Source organism: Amborella trichopoda, chromosome 13 (genome assembly GCF_054954075.1).
Source record: "Amborella trichopoda isolate Santa Cruz 75 chromosome 13, AtrichopodaSantaCruz75HAP2 v2.0, whole genome shotgun sequence".
NCBI classification, from domain to species: Eukaryota; Viridiplantae; Streptophyta; class Magnoliopsida; order Amborellales; family Amborellaceae; genus Amborella; species Amborella trichopoda.
In genome coordinates this window covers 48,492,388-48,506,506 of record NC_142348.1, presented here as the reverse complement: position 1 = coordinate 48,506,506, position 14,119 = coordinate 48,492,388, and the positions used below count along the sequence as shown (strand labels likewise).

Sequence of the window (14,119 nt, the reverse complement as noted above, 5' to 3'; positions counted from 1 at the left end):
GATCTATATAAACTTGAAAATCTTGAAATTGACAGTCCAAAAATACATTCCAAGATGCACTATTTTCAAAACTTGAACTCTATTTTTTTCTCATGTCCATACATCTTGATGTCGAGATGATAAATTTGATGATATTTGAACACCAAAAGAGATTCTTTTAGTGAAAGTTTTGAGGTAAGTTTTAATTTGATTGTTTAGTGCCTAGGCTCTATATAAACTTTTCCTTTTTGTCAAAAAGCCTTATGGACTCCCTCTGTTTGACGAGACATTGAGAGTACGAGGCACCTACGGTAAAACGTTCAATGGCCCATAATGTCTATAGCCACAGTAAATGTTTAATGGTTTAAATTGAATAGGGGCCTACTTAAAAGTAACGATTGTATTTTATATTTTAATTTAATTTTTTTATTTAAAAATTTAATTCATTTGAAATTTTGAACTTGTACTCTAAAGAACTAGGCAAACCTAATAAAAAGGTTTAACAAATAATTTTAAAAAATAAAATTAACCAAAATATTTATGAAAGTTGTAAGGGAATTTTGATCAATTTATTTTTTAAAAATAATATTTTTAATATTTTTATTAGATACACCTTAATGTGAATAGCGGTCGTTTTAAATTTCAAATTATTAAAATTTATAAAAAAATATATTAAAATTTATTTTGTAATCTATCCATATCCAATCCGAATCGATGATCTTATCCTATTGAGCTAGATGTTTTGCCGGGACGAGATTTTTCGTTTCAAATACCAGTCCGTAGTCCATACTCCACACCTTGGAATAATAACCATATTTATTGCTTTTTAGGGTGGTAATGACTCGGGCAGCTTGGGTTGGCCTGGTCAGTCCAGCCCTATGTCTGGGCTATAAAATGTAGTCCGAGGGCCAGGGCCAGGGCTAGGGCCAGCGCCAGGGCCAGGGCTGGGCAACTATAGTCCAAGTGTAGGGCTGCGCCGGGCCTGGGTCAATGCTCCCCCGTTAGCCTGACACCTCAAAATATGGCCTTCATCAGGCCTCTTTGACCTGTTCCGGACCTTGCCAGGCCGGGTCTGAGTAGGCCCATTGTGTATTTGGCGTAATTGCGTCTGAGCGCGGATAAGATACTCCTGCGAAACGCTGTAGATTTACTCTCGTTTTTCTTCAGCGGCGGTTTGTGGCGTAGTAGGTCTCTCTCCCTAAGCTCTAACGCATAGCCGGCAGGCAGGCCATGCGGCATCGCAGGTCTCTCTCTAAAATAGTGCAGTTGTGTGTGAGCATTTGCGCCGATGTGTTCTTCTGATTTATCATGGCTATGCAACCTTTTCAAAGACTCAATCATGGAACTTACCGTGAGTTCTTTCTGCAAATTTCGCTACTTTCTCTGTTTTCCTCTCTGAGCCTTAAGAATTGCAATTTTTATAACTATATCAATTTCTTAAATTATTTTTCAGGATTGTGGTCCCATTATCCTCTCTGAGGAGAGAGAAAGGGATACATTGATACGGTTATCACAGGTATTGTCACTTCTTATCTCTGTTTTCAGTTCTTATTGTTTTTTTGCCATTATTAGTTTTCACATCCAATTGGGTAAAAATTAGGGTTTTCTTCTTAGCTATTTTAACTAAATAGGAGTTTGATCTAGGTTTCCCAGCTGATTCGGCAAAGAATGGATTCCGTTAAACTCAAAAAAGCAAGTGAACAAGTAAGAAGTGAATATATATGTTTTTATAGTTTTAAGATACTATGTTTCACTCATCCATGCTTTAATCCAATGCTATCCCAAGAGTACAATACTTGTAGATATGTTTTCTATACATAAGCTAACCATATTTAGAAGCTTTGAAAAATGTGGGTAAAAACTTCATAAGATTTTAAGCATGTTTTATCTCATAAAAGAAAATAATTTTTTAAGCATATTTTAGAATTGGTGAATGATTTTTTGTTTATGATGTTGAGAAACATGCTTTCAGAATGGCCATTCTCTACTCTGTCGCTTAGATTTTGATAGATATGTGTGCATTTGAATATGGATTGACCTTTCTTGTGATGGAACTTTTTATCTTTTTGTTTTTGGAGAAAAATCCTTATGTGTAAGTCGCTTATATGAAGAATCCTCGGTATACTTGAGGATATTATTGTATCTGTAGGAATATGTTATTGTTGGTGGGTTCCGTATGTTTGAGATCTGCATATTATTTTAATTCTATGTCAGGCATGCATATTTTGGTTTTGTCTGCATAATTATGAACATAGAAGTCGGAATTAAATTCCTGTTCTTCCTTGTAGGGAGTTTTGATGAATGTGGTGTGTGAAGATAAAAGTGATAGGACATTCCAAGCCTCCTCTCCAATGGGTCATGACTGCCTGAATATCATCATGCCTACCCTTGTAAGGGCAATTTTTGTTTTTTGGTTGATAGAGACATTTTAACATGAATAATGAGCACCTTTGTGCTTTGGCAATTTGCGATAGTAACTGCCTTTTCTCCTTCATGTGTGTGTGATAATATGTAGTGGCTTGCTTGTCTGGGTTAAATGAGCCCCTATAACAAAGTCAAGGAAAATACCTTGGGTTTCTGCTGCTCAAGAAAGCATACTACGTGCTGTTTTGGAAATCATTCTTGATGATTCACTGGCTTATTATGTGTTTAGTATGAATAACTATGAGAAATATAGTATGATAAGTATGGTCTGCAGGACCATGTCATATGGGTTATCACCACCCAATCAGTGGGTTGGACGGTGATGAATGAAAAATGGGAAGTGATATTTGAATCGATGGCATGTCTGGTGGTGCACCGGCTCTCCCTCCATCATCGTCCAACCTATTAATGGGATGGTGATGACGGTTGTGATGCTACATTAACCTTATGGATCATACCATACTTTCCATCAACCTTGAAAAACTTCTGCACTCACGGATCCTTCACCTGAAAATAGTCATCACTTCTTTATTCATTTAGAAAAACAATTTGAATTGACTGACATCTAACCGTGGACTATGCTGCGAAAGATGAGGCTAAAGTTATTTGTCAAACCCAGCAGCGAGGTTTAACTATGGGCCTCGTTTTGTTTCCCCTGTCCCAATGATAGTTTGTACTCTTTTATGTGCAGCTTGAGTTGCTATTACAGTTTCTTCAGATATGCCTAGGCTGATATTTCATTGTTCAGTTTCTTATTATGTTTTCTCTTCAGATGTTTTTAGGAAGTTTGTTCATTGTCAGCAGATTTCTATAATGGTTTTTTCTTTCTATATGCTTAGGATGCCTGTTCATTGTTTAAATTCTCAGTAATTTTCCCCCAAACAGGTGGTCTTCTTAACATTTGCGATTCTATAATGGTTTTTTCTTTCTATATGCTTAGGATGCCTGTTCATTGTTTAAATTCTCAGTAATTTTCCCCCAAACAGGTGGTCTTCTTAACATTTGCGAGTCAGTTTGTTCGTCATTCAGCTGGGAAAGTTTTTTTGGTTCTTTCCAACTTCCTTGGGAAATATGTATGTGCCTAAATCTTTCTGTTTAAATATTTTGGCCAATTGAATTTGCTATGCTTCATTTTTAATTTTGAAACCGTGAAAATTTTGCAGGGAAACAAATGGGAGAAATTGATATATTTTCTATGGAGTAGCTTAGAAGCAGCAATATTTAGCATTGATTCTTCATTTCCTCTAATAATTGGAGATGCCCAGTTCAATCACATCACCACCAAAACCACAGAGGTGGCATTTGGGAACGTCCATTCTGATTGTCATAATAAAAGTTCTGCTTCTTTCACAACCTCAAGATTAATGAATGCAAATTGGTTTACCATTACAGAAATCATTCGGATTTTACGTACCATACTAAAATCTCTGAAACCAGAAGATGAACTTTTCAAAATCTACATGAAATGTGCAAATGCATATTTATCAAGTGTGTTTTGGGATCTATTGGAAATGATGAAGCCTAATTACTCAAATGGAAGTTCTGCAGAGCCTTATGGAGAGCTTTTATTTAATCGAGACATAGGATTTCTGGATTCACACGTATTAGGAATGATGCTCCAACTTTTATGTTCACTGGTCAAAAGAAGTGGTTCAGAGGAAGTTTCAGGGTCGTTGGTTGAGGATTTTTCTATCACCACAGAAGTTAGCGACCTTGTTCCTGAGCTTGCTGTTTGGTGTCTTGTGAAGCCTGGAAATGCTAATGGTGAGTGCATCTCAGGATTCTTGCGACACAAGATGATGGTATGCAACTGATCCTGTATGTTGCTTGTTTTGTTTCTATGATACATACATCTACCTTTACTCCCTGTCACAACCTACATGCATGCACAAGCACTCACACATGTTGTTGCATTCTCTCATCGGCCTACTCTTGACTTCTTGCTATTCTGTCTTGGAAGTCTAAAATTTTGAAAGAGGTAAGACATGTTCGATTGACTGCTGTTTTTTTTCTATGCAGATGCTAATGATCAGGCTATGTGATCATATTCATCAACAGGGTGAAACCCTTGAATTCTGGTTGGAATTGCTTTGTAGATGTTGCAGTGATATATTATACAAACAAATCTCTGAAGGTTATGTTGATCATGGTGATTTTCTTGAAGGATCTCCATTTCTTTCAAGTCTATCTGAGAAAAGCAGATTGTGTAGTGTGTCTACACGTCATTTACAGAGACAAGCTATTTTTCTTCTTTTCAAATTCTCCATCAGATTGATGAATCTAGAAAACGAAACCACTGGACGAAGAGCTTTTTCTTCCATGAATTCCCAATGTGATGTTGGGTTTCCCTCCAATCAAGGCATGAAAGAACTTATGAAGTGGCTTCAGTGGCATGTTCCTTCAACAAGGTTGGAAGCCGACAACACAAATTGTGAAGAATGTAGCAGATTTAGAGTAGCTTTCTTAAATCTGTTTGTGGAGGAGGTTTGTATTCCTGTACCTACTTTTCAAAGTAGTATCATTAGGCCCATATTTATGTTTTCTTTGCAGAAGAATAGCTTTTATTTTGTTAATTAGTTGCAATTTTTGGAGGGCCCTTGTCTTCTATTTGGGGATAAGGCCTTGGTAATCTGAAATTATTCTGATAGTTCTGAATGTGAATTTGAGTGAATATCGTACCATATGAAATTAATAAGAAATATCCAAGCATACAAAAGCCCCAGAGGTAATACCCAAGGCTTCATGAACCGTACAAACCTTTGCTTAAGTTTGTTATTTATTTTTTGTTGAACAATATTTTGGAATATAATACAATTTCCAAATCTCTCTCTCTCTCTCTTTCTCTCTCTCTCTCTCTCTCTTGTATTATTAGATGTAGCTTTCGTATGCATATTTCATACCCATAGTTGTATTATTCTTTGCAGGGAGTCTTTCTGGCATCATCCTGCTCCTACTTTCCGAGCCTTTATTTTCATCTACTAATATATGGTCTGAAGCATTTGAAAACCTGGAACTCTTAAAACATGAGCTTATAATTAAGATATCGAATTGCAAAACTAGAAGATGTAGACAAAATGTTTTTCTAAGAGAGGTTATGGATTGATTTGTTAAGACATTATGCTGATTGTATGAATCAATTCATGATAATTTTCTCTTAATTATCAACAGAAACAAACAGCCATGTAGTCCACTAGTTTGCTAGGAGAATACTTAAGATCTGTGAATGCTGACTCATGTTCTGGCATATGGAAACAGATGTCTAATTTATTATTATTAACAACATTGTTTTTTAGTTACTATTGTTGTTGTTATTGTAATCACTACACCATTATGATGATCATCATTATTGGCTTGTAGAGTATTGATTGGGACCCCCAATTAGATACAACTTGCTAATGATACATGTCTTGCACGTTGATGTGGTTCAGATGAAAATTATTTTTCAAAAATCATGATATTTAACTTTTAACAAAAAGATTAGCATTAAGTTAGCGTTTTTTTAATAGGATTTTTTTGGTCATTTACTACGATTGATTAATTTTTTAATTTCATTGAAATTAGTTGAGATAAGTATTGTTTTTTTGATAATTGATCCAAAATTCCTTCTTTTGCAGGAATTCCTATTTGAACTTGATAGAGTTTAGAGAGAATGAGATTTTATGAAAACTGGAGGGAAAGGACTCATGGAAGAATTCAAAACTCACTCCTATATATTCTCCCTTAGGAATATAGATTTGTCCACATTACAAAGTTGGAAAAATGGAAAACTGGACTAAAGAATTATTGCTTCCATGGCAAGGTGGCCTACTACTTTTCGCAATGGAGTTATAAATGGATATGAAAGTCTAAAATGAGTTAATTCATGTTTAATTTGTCTTTAATATTGGCCTTCCAAAGTTTTAAGTATCACACTCTATTGTTAAAGATTCTTCTATTAAGTATTTTGCTCTGAATTCTTCCATGACCTTCATAGTGTTCATCATCTTGGTTCACTTATAGTGACCTCCATTTATTTATTTATTTCCTTTGGATTCTTTTTTTTATAAATCCACTGTTTCCTTATTACTTGCAGGATGATATCTTGTTTGAAATGCTTCTGCAGCTCCTCGATATCCCCAATACAGGCCCTCCAATGTGAGAAGAATTTGTGTTATGTTTTGTCTCGGATTGGTAGAATGCTTGCTGACATTTGTTTCTTGGTAGTATGCAGTCACAATGATGGAATTAGCATGCGTTATGACAAACTTAAGGATGATTTTCACTCTCATCTTTCAAACATTTTCAACCCCATCTTCCTTTTCCATACATTTCTCTCTGGGGTGAGTTCTCAGACCAGAAGACAATTGATTTTTTTGCATTACTTTCTTGGTATGCATCTTTATCTTCTTATTGTTAATTTTTGCTAAATTCTTCTGACTGAATTCCAACTTGGGCTAATCTATGTTTTCTTCAAGGAAAATTGTTTCATGCGGGCTGGACTGCATTTCTACATATGCGGTCCAGAAAGTGTAAAGCATCCATCTTAAAGATGGATGCAAGTAGATGTTCCATCTAAAAACAATGGAAACTAACGGTCTAAATGTTTTCTTACTAGAATTATTATTTTTAGTTTTTAAAATTTATTTATTTTTTCATGTTCATGATCTCCATGTTAGAGATTACATGTCCTTAAAAATTAAGCCTTAAAATCCATCTTAAAAATAGATTTATTAAGAGGTCGGCATTTTTGAAAGGACTCGTGTGATCTAGCCGGAGTATATAATAAATTTTTTCTTTCTTTTTCAATTCTTTTATTTTCTTCACTGCTTAGATCACTCACAAGTAGTCCTTTTACAATATAATAACTTTAAATAAAATAAAATAAAAGAATACAATAGGATCTCAAGAACTCGAAGCCATTCAAAAACCTTTCTTTCAATAACAAAGAAAAGACACAACCTATGTTTGGGAATAAAAGACATAATAAATAAATATGCAAGAAACAAAAGAGGGTGCTGGAGATTACCTCAACCGGGCTTCTTACACCCCATACTGAGTAACCACCTTCCAATGGTGCGGGATCTAATGGTCAACCTTGAATCTCAATTGGGAAAGCAAGTTTGAACTAGTCACACCAATGGTACATGAACACCTTTGATCACAAAACTCAAACCCTTAGATGAACCCCCTTGATAACCTAGTTTGAGAGAGATACTTTTCTTTCTACCACAACCCTATGGACCTTAACCGCAATGTGCCATGAGAGAAGATGAGAGACACCATGAAAGAGAAACCATGACATGAGATAGAGTGGGGCGTGCCCCCCCTAGGGTTTTCTTTGAGAGGAGAGAGTTTCCAAGATGAGAGAGAAGTTTCCTACTAGGTGGGGCGTGCCCCCTAATTTTCATAAGAGAGAGAGAATTCCTTTACTAGGGGCGTGCCCCTCTTATTGTATATGGGAGAGAGAAGAGAGATTTTAGGTATAAGAGATATGGTGTAGAGATTTGGGTAGGGTGCTCCCCTTTTTATAGTGTTTGAACAAATTTAGGTTTTTCCTTTGCTTGCCATTCATGTGAGATTGACTATGCACCATTGATCTTGGGCGACTTGTGGGGTGAGAGATATGAGCTCTCCATTCCATAGATGGGCCATCAACATCCTGTGGAAGGTGCTAGAACCATTATCCCCTACTTCCTAAATTATTTTCCCATCAATTAATTCAAATAAGAAATTAATATATAATAATATTATCCTTTCTTATTTTGCATAAGTCTTCTCATACATACTAAAATATCATTCAAAATTTCCTCAAGGCTTAAGCTTTCTTAAAACAACACAAACTTATCTCTCAAGCTTTAGAGCTTGATTACCAAAAAAATAGAAAGTGTCTTAGGTGGGGCATGCCACCCATTGTGGCACGTAATGGGCCCCACCCAATTTGCTATGGTGGTCCCAAGAGTCCTATTGGGCCTCCCATGCAATTATATTATTATTTATTTTTAAAAAAATATAAAATTATTATTTGAATATTTAAATCATTATAAAATCAATATCTTTGTTTTTATAAATTCCAATTTGATGAATAAAATATCCTGAGATTCAGTAAAATTCAAATAACAATTCTAAAAATTATATATTATTAAAGTAAATAAAATTAAATACTTTGATGGGAAATGATCCATATGGTCTAGGAATAAATATCCACTAGGGCACTCCATGTCCAACTGCGAACTATGAACCACACATGATTTCTCAAACCGACCCAGCGTTACCCACAGTCCATGTAATGGATCATTAGTGAGTCACCAAAGTCTAGCCAATGGGCAAGGGGTCGCAGTCCCAGTATATAGATTCCAGGTCCCCCCTGGAGAGAAAACCAAGGTCATCTTGATTTGATGCAATCCATTGTTCGGTGGTGCACAGGGGGTATCTCTCGCATATGCACACGCTTCAAGTAGTTTGCTTTCTCGAAAACGGCTAGCAATGTGCATGCCGTATGATGGTACAAATGATAAAGCTTTGGCCCCGTCTTTGAAAGCCTCCATCACACACTACGGTCACACAGTCCCTTAGTTCGTTCTTCCGGGCATACTCTAACCTCATCAAGGGATAACCCATCTAACCATCATCGGTTTATTTCTTTATGCCTAGGTAATATGGGTTTTCCCTAACCTGACTGACCTAGTACGTCAAGCACAGGCCAGTATTAGCAAATAACGTTTGCTTAGTATGGTCCACATGGGACCACACTCCCATTGAGTTCATGTTCCACTATATATTTTCTTTTTACAACCACTCGTAAGGCCTTTAATGGCCACACACACCCGATAATTTCTACATATGCAGGCTTGGCCGCATAGAAACCGGATCCTTTCTTTATTTACTCATGCTAGTAGTGATGATTGCTTCATTGGGCATGCATGTGCTGATTCTTGCAATGATGATCATACTTATGGCCTTTATATGTATCCATGCAGTTACTATGATGTTTATATAGATACAGCTAATGCACATTGTGAAATGGTTTCAACACACGAATGTGCAAATAGATTATTGATGAGATGACTATCATGATTCCATTGCCAAAGTTTCCCATAAATTCTTATGTGGTTATAGACTCTGTTCATGACATGGTCAGTTGTCTCTTGTTGCATGTCAGAGTTCTCTTGCAAGATGGCTAAAAATTGGCATTATGAAATTAAATTAATAAACCAAAAATATTAGATAGACTTGGAAAATTACAAAAGTACAAAAATAAGAATCGGTTAACTGGAACTTTGTTTGAAAGAGTAGTACTTACTGAAACTAATCAAATGAAAACTTTTGGAGTTAGATGTGTTGTTATAGTGGGAAGCTGGTTCATGAACTAAGTGCAGCAAAAAAAAAAAAAGATTCTGAAGTATACCTGTGAAATTTACGGCGAAGTCTCTCTCAAGTGAGCCACAATATTCAGAAGGGGTTCGCAGTTTGTGCTACCCGTTTAACCAGATTTTGATTTTCTGGAATTGTGGTGTAACAAATCCCTTGTTATATATGATTTGATATTTTCCCAATTCTTTCTATCTTGGTAAAATCAAATTTTCTCTTTCTTTCTCTTCTGCTCTTGCCTTTAATATAGTTCATCCTCTGAGCATTCAAATGCTTTGTTCTGCTTTATTTTTTTAAATTATTTATTAATTCTGGTTACAGTTGAGTTAACATCCGTATTATAACCTGGTTATGTTGCAGATACGATATGATTACCTCCTGCTTCTTGATTACCTTATCTCAAAAGATATAGGAGTTCTATGTTTGCAATACCTTCTAAGGTACATTACAACTGTTAGATATTACAATCGATTATCTATATCAGTCTCTAGGCTTTATGAGTGAAAATTGGTCCATGTGTCTTGAGATTGATAAAGTTTCCAAACATTATTAGTCTATGTATTCTACAGTTTATCAGTGATGGAGACATTGGAACCTGATAATGTTGTCAAGTCTTGTTTTGCCTGGTCCTACCCTCTCTTTTTTACCATCTATTTCCATTGATAGTGATGATAGAATGACGGCAGTCCATTGGATTATAGTTTATGTTTTTTCCTTATTGAATATCTTCACCTCTGCATAATGTGTTCTCTCCCTGATACAGAATTCTCTCTGGGGAACACTGATAGGGAATTGACATTCTTTGTGTAATTTCTTTATGCTCTTCAATAAAATTTCTGATTACTATTAGAAATTAATTTACTTTGCAGGGGCACAATAAAAGGGATATAATTTATTGATTAAGGAATTTCTAATTGCTGCTGCTTATCTTTTTCAGATGTTTGCGGCTAGTTTGTAACTCATGGCCTATATTTAAAGGATTTTCGATGCCTAATCATGAGATGAATCAGTTATGTTGCAAGAGAAGAGAGGTCTCAGTGGATGGACGTGATTTTGTAGGAAAGGTACTGCCTCTGTCCTCTTCAGTTGAAGGAATTAGCGCTACACAGCCACCACGAACAGGTCATAAAAAGAGGAAAGGGAAGACTTCAGGAGAGTCGACTTTTGAAAATGCAGAAGAATGTTTGCTGTCTTTGAAGTATGCTCTGGAGAATCTTCACAAAAAGAACTTGTTCCCTTATAACCCAACTGCTTTATTGAGAAGGTATATGCTTTATGTTTTCTTTCTCATGTAGTTACTGCTTTGCCTTACCTTTCTTCTCTCTACTGTTTGGTTTCAAATTTTGACATGTATCTCCAGTGCTGAAGCGACTGTTTTATTGATTTATGAGAAATTCACGCATATATCCCCCATTATATACATTATTAAAAACATTTCCCCCAATTTTCGTTTGTTACATGCTTGTCCTTTTTTCCCTCTTTTTTTTTAATTCCCAATTTGCCGCCATTTTGGATCTTCAAGATCTGAAGTCACAAATTCATTTTATGAATTCGGATATTTAAGTCCTGAAGTTGGGGCCCCATATCTCCCATTGCACCGTAAATTTTTTTTTTTGTCCCTCCCCCAGTTTGCCCACCACTTTGGATCTCAAAGATCCGAAATCACCGTGAGTCGAAAATGGGCTGCTGACCTTAGGATTCAAATGAGAAAGCCCTTCCCTCGGGTCCAATGCCCGTTTATTTAGGTGATGCTCTCCATATGAGGGCAAGATAGGAGGGGCACCCGTTCTTTCTTGAGGAAGTCAATGGAAAGTCCGACCAAACGAGATCAGATCGGGATCAATTGTTAACTTTGGATCTTGAAGATCCAATGTATATTGGACATGGCTTTGGATTTTGAATATCTGAAGTCTTGAATATGTGACCATGTCTTTGGATCATGAAAATTCAAAGTGATGAATGTGGGGCATGACTTTGGATCCAAAGTCATAGGCGACTTTGGATGTTCAAGATGAAGACCAAAGTCAGAAACTGGTTTAATTTCTTCTGGTTTAATTACTTTAAGATGTTGATGACTTGAAGTCATGGCAATTTGAAAAGGTATAAAGTCATAGGCGACTTTGGATGTTCAAGATGAAGACCAAAGTCAGAAACTGGTTTAATTACTTCTGGTTTAATTACTTTAGGATGTTGATGATTTGAAGTCATGGCAATTTGAAAAGGTATAAATTATAAAAGACAAAAATTGGGGGGATTTTTTCAATAATGGAAATTGTGGGGGATATTAGCATAAATTTCTCTTTTTTTTTTTATTTCTTTATTCGTTTGATAGCATGGGATTTTAGTCCTTGTGGAAATTAGAGGGATATGAGAAGAAAACCCCGATCTGAACTTTGATGTAAGATCCTTGTGGAACCACTCTCAGAAGGGATTAGGCCATTGGGGCTTATTAAGGAACAATTAACTAGGGTGAGGGAGATTAATTCTTGTAACCACCAAGGACACATGACTCCTAGGTGGAAGCCACCGCTTTCTTGATGGGCCCTTGTGTTCAATAAAATCGAACCATGGATGGTGATGGCAAGTAGGACCAACACGGAGGACATGACTCCATTGTTGGGTCCTCAAACTCGCCATCCCCCTTCCTCATTCAAATGGATGGCTGTGATGCCTCAGCTCGCCACATGATGGATGTTACCATCATCTATTAAATTGATACTTCACCATTTACTCTTCTCTTTAGTTTGAATGCTTGCATCCCTCACAGATTGTATGTATTTTTAACCATTCCTCTTTATGATATGCAGTTTCACGAGATTTCAGAAATTCTGCAGTAACAAAGAGAGGGAAAGCATCGATTACAAAACCTAAATGGAAAAGGACTTGGGAAATTTCCAGCCTCAAGAAGCAAACTTTTGCCATGTTACGTTGGGAATGCGAGAAATGCAGAGTCAGTTGTCAATTTACCAACGGTTTAGATCAAACTTAACTCACTGGGACTGGATTGTGAACAGGGCACAGTAAATCTCCACCATAATCTTTCGCAACAAGTGCTTGATTCTGTACATAGAAAAACATGAGATGTGAAGTCCCCTCTTTCTTGGTCTAGAGGTAATTATTTCCTTTGTGAAAATATGCTCTGACCGAGAACTTTAAGGAACACTATGGCCATAGGGCCCCATTTGCATAAGAATATTTGCAAAGAGGACCCATCAAACATGCCATTATTGTCAATTTGTACATTTTACTCTCCCATCATCCCCATTCAATCGATTGATGGGATCGTGATGACCCTATTACCATACTGTAACGTCTAACGAGTCATTAATGGTATATGGACCTTTTTTTTTTTTCTTACTGCATTTTATTGTATTGTTTTTTATGATTAATTTTTGTCTGTTTCAAGAGCGAGAAGCAAATCATAGTGTTCTTATACAAATTTGGAGTCAGATAAAGAGGGCGATGAATGCCAGTGTTCCAAAACTCGGAAACTTGCCTTGAATCGCTAATGGATGCTATTTCCTATTTTTCTTGGTCATCTAGATTCAATCAGTATCACTCATTTTCAAGCTGATTTGGGTTCGATTTCATACCATGATTCTTTTACTGAAGGGCAAATACGTATGGAGCACGTATAACTATGCTCTTTGCGGGAGCATGCTGTGCATAAGCACCTTTATTCCAAAGATCCATTTGGAAGAAATTTTCGGACTAAAATTTCGGGAACCATTTAAGAATCACTGGATAATTATTTTAAAAGAAAAAAGTTTGAATTTTGAGTTTGTTTTTGACTGTTGGATCTTGTCTTTCAAAAATTGGACGGTCTCTATTCAATTGTGAAACATTATTTTCTTCTGGTGCACAGAGTTCAATTGGGATTTTTCATTTTTAGTAAGGTTAGTGTGCTGGTTGAAGAGGTTGCATCTTCAAAATTTGGAATTCTACTCATATATTGGGTTTTGTTGGTTGGAATCCTAAAATTACTCTTATATTGGGTTTTATTGGGGGGAGTGAATAGACACTTACTTTTGCAAGACTATAAAATCTTTTAGTTATATATAGAGTACAATGAGAGTAGTTTACCTTACAAGGAGACCACAATTCCTCTTCTACTTTTTAGATGTCAAATTAGATAGAATTGTCAAATTAGATAGAATTGTACTCGTTAGAGAGTCCGGAATTTTTTTTTTTGAACTTTGAGGCTTTTCAATGACACTTTCACAACCACTTAATTTGAAATTCAAAAATTCAAAAAGATAAAAGTGATTGTGATATTTTTGCACAAAAAGTAAATGATCATCTTGTACATTTTTTCATATATATATATATATATATATATATATATAAAATGTGTATATAAAGTTGATAA

The 14,119-nt window shown here is 35.9% G+C and overlaps 1 protein-coding gene across 16 annotated transcripts; it reads left to right on the top strand.

Moving 5' to 3' along the window:
* Positions 1-709: 709 nt before the first annotated feature.
* Positions 710-13,107, top strand: LOC18446058 (uncharacterized). 16 transcript variants are annotated; one of them, XM_088856738.1, is made up of 13 exons: positions 1,128-1,330; positions 1,433-1,495; positions 1,624-1,683; positions 2,268-2,369; positions 3,390-3,476; positions 3,567-3,698; positions 3,796-4,205; positions 4,423-4,887; positions 6,476-6,537; positions 6,614-6,722; positions 10,111-10,190; positions 10,688-11,014; positions 12,558-13,107. In XM_088856738.1, the coding sequence occupies exons 7-13, from the start codon at positions 3,864-3,866 to the stop codon at positions 12,619-12,621; spliced, it is 1,449 nt and encodes a 482-aa protein (XP_088712864.1). In that variant the 5' UTR covers positions 1,128-1,330; positions 1,433-1,495; positions 1,624-1,683; positions 2,268-2,369; positions 3,390-3,476; positions 3,567-3,698; positions 3,796-3,863; the 3' UTR covers positions 12,622-13,107. The 16 variants fall into 16 exon arrangements, 8 of the variants coding, with proteins under 8 accessions (XP_088712861.1, XP_088712860.1, XP_088712863.1 ...); XR_016048340.1 differs by having other exon boundaries at positions 727-1,330; positions 3,567-4,205; positions 6,607-6,722; XM_088856734.1 differs by having other exon boundaries at positions 727-1,330; positions 3,567-4,205.
* Positions 13,108-14,119: the final 1,012 nt, after the last annotated feature.

What these genes read in the sequence shown, in the direction of transcription:
- LOC18446058 (XM_088856734.1), top strand. Translation starts at nt 1,268, where the DNA reads ATGTGTTCTTCTGATTTATCATGGCTATGCAACCTTTTCAAAGACTCA. An exon ending in CCAACTTCCTTGGGAAATAT is followed by an intron (nt 3,477 to 3,566) that starts GTATGTGCCTAA and finishes AAAATTTTGCAG; the next exon opens with GGAAACAAATGGGAGAAATT. An exon ending in CCAACTGCTTTATTGAGAAG is followed by an intron (nt 11,015 to 12,557) that starts GTATATGCTTTA and finishes TATGATATGCAG; the next exon opens with TTTCACGAGATTTCAGAAAT.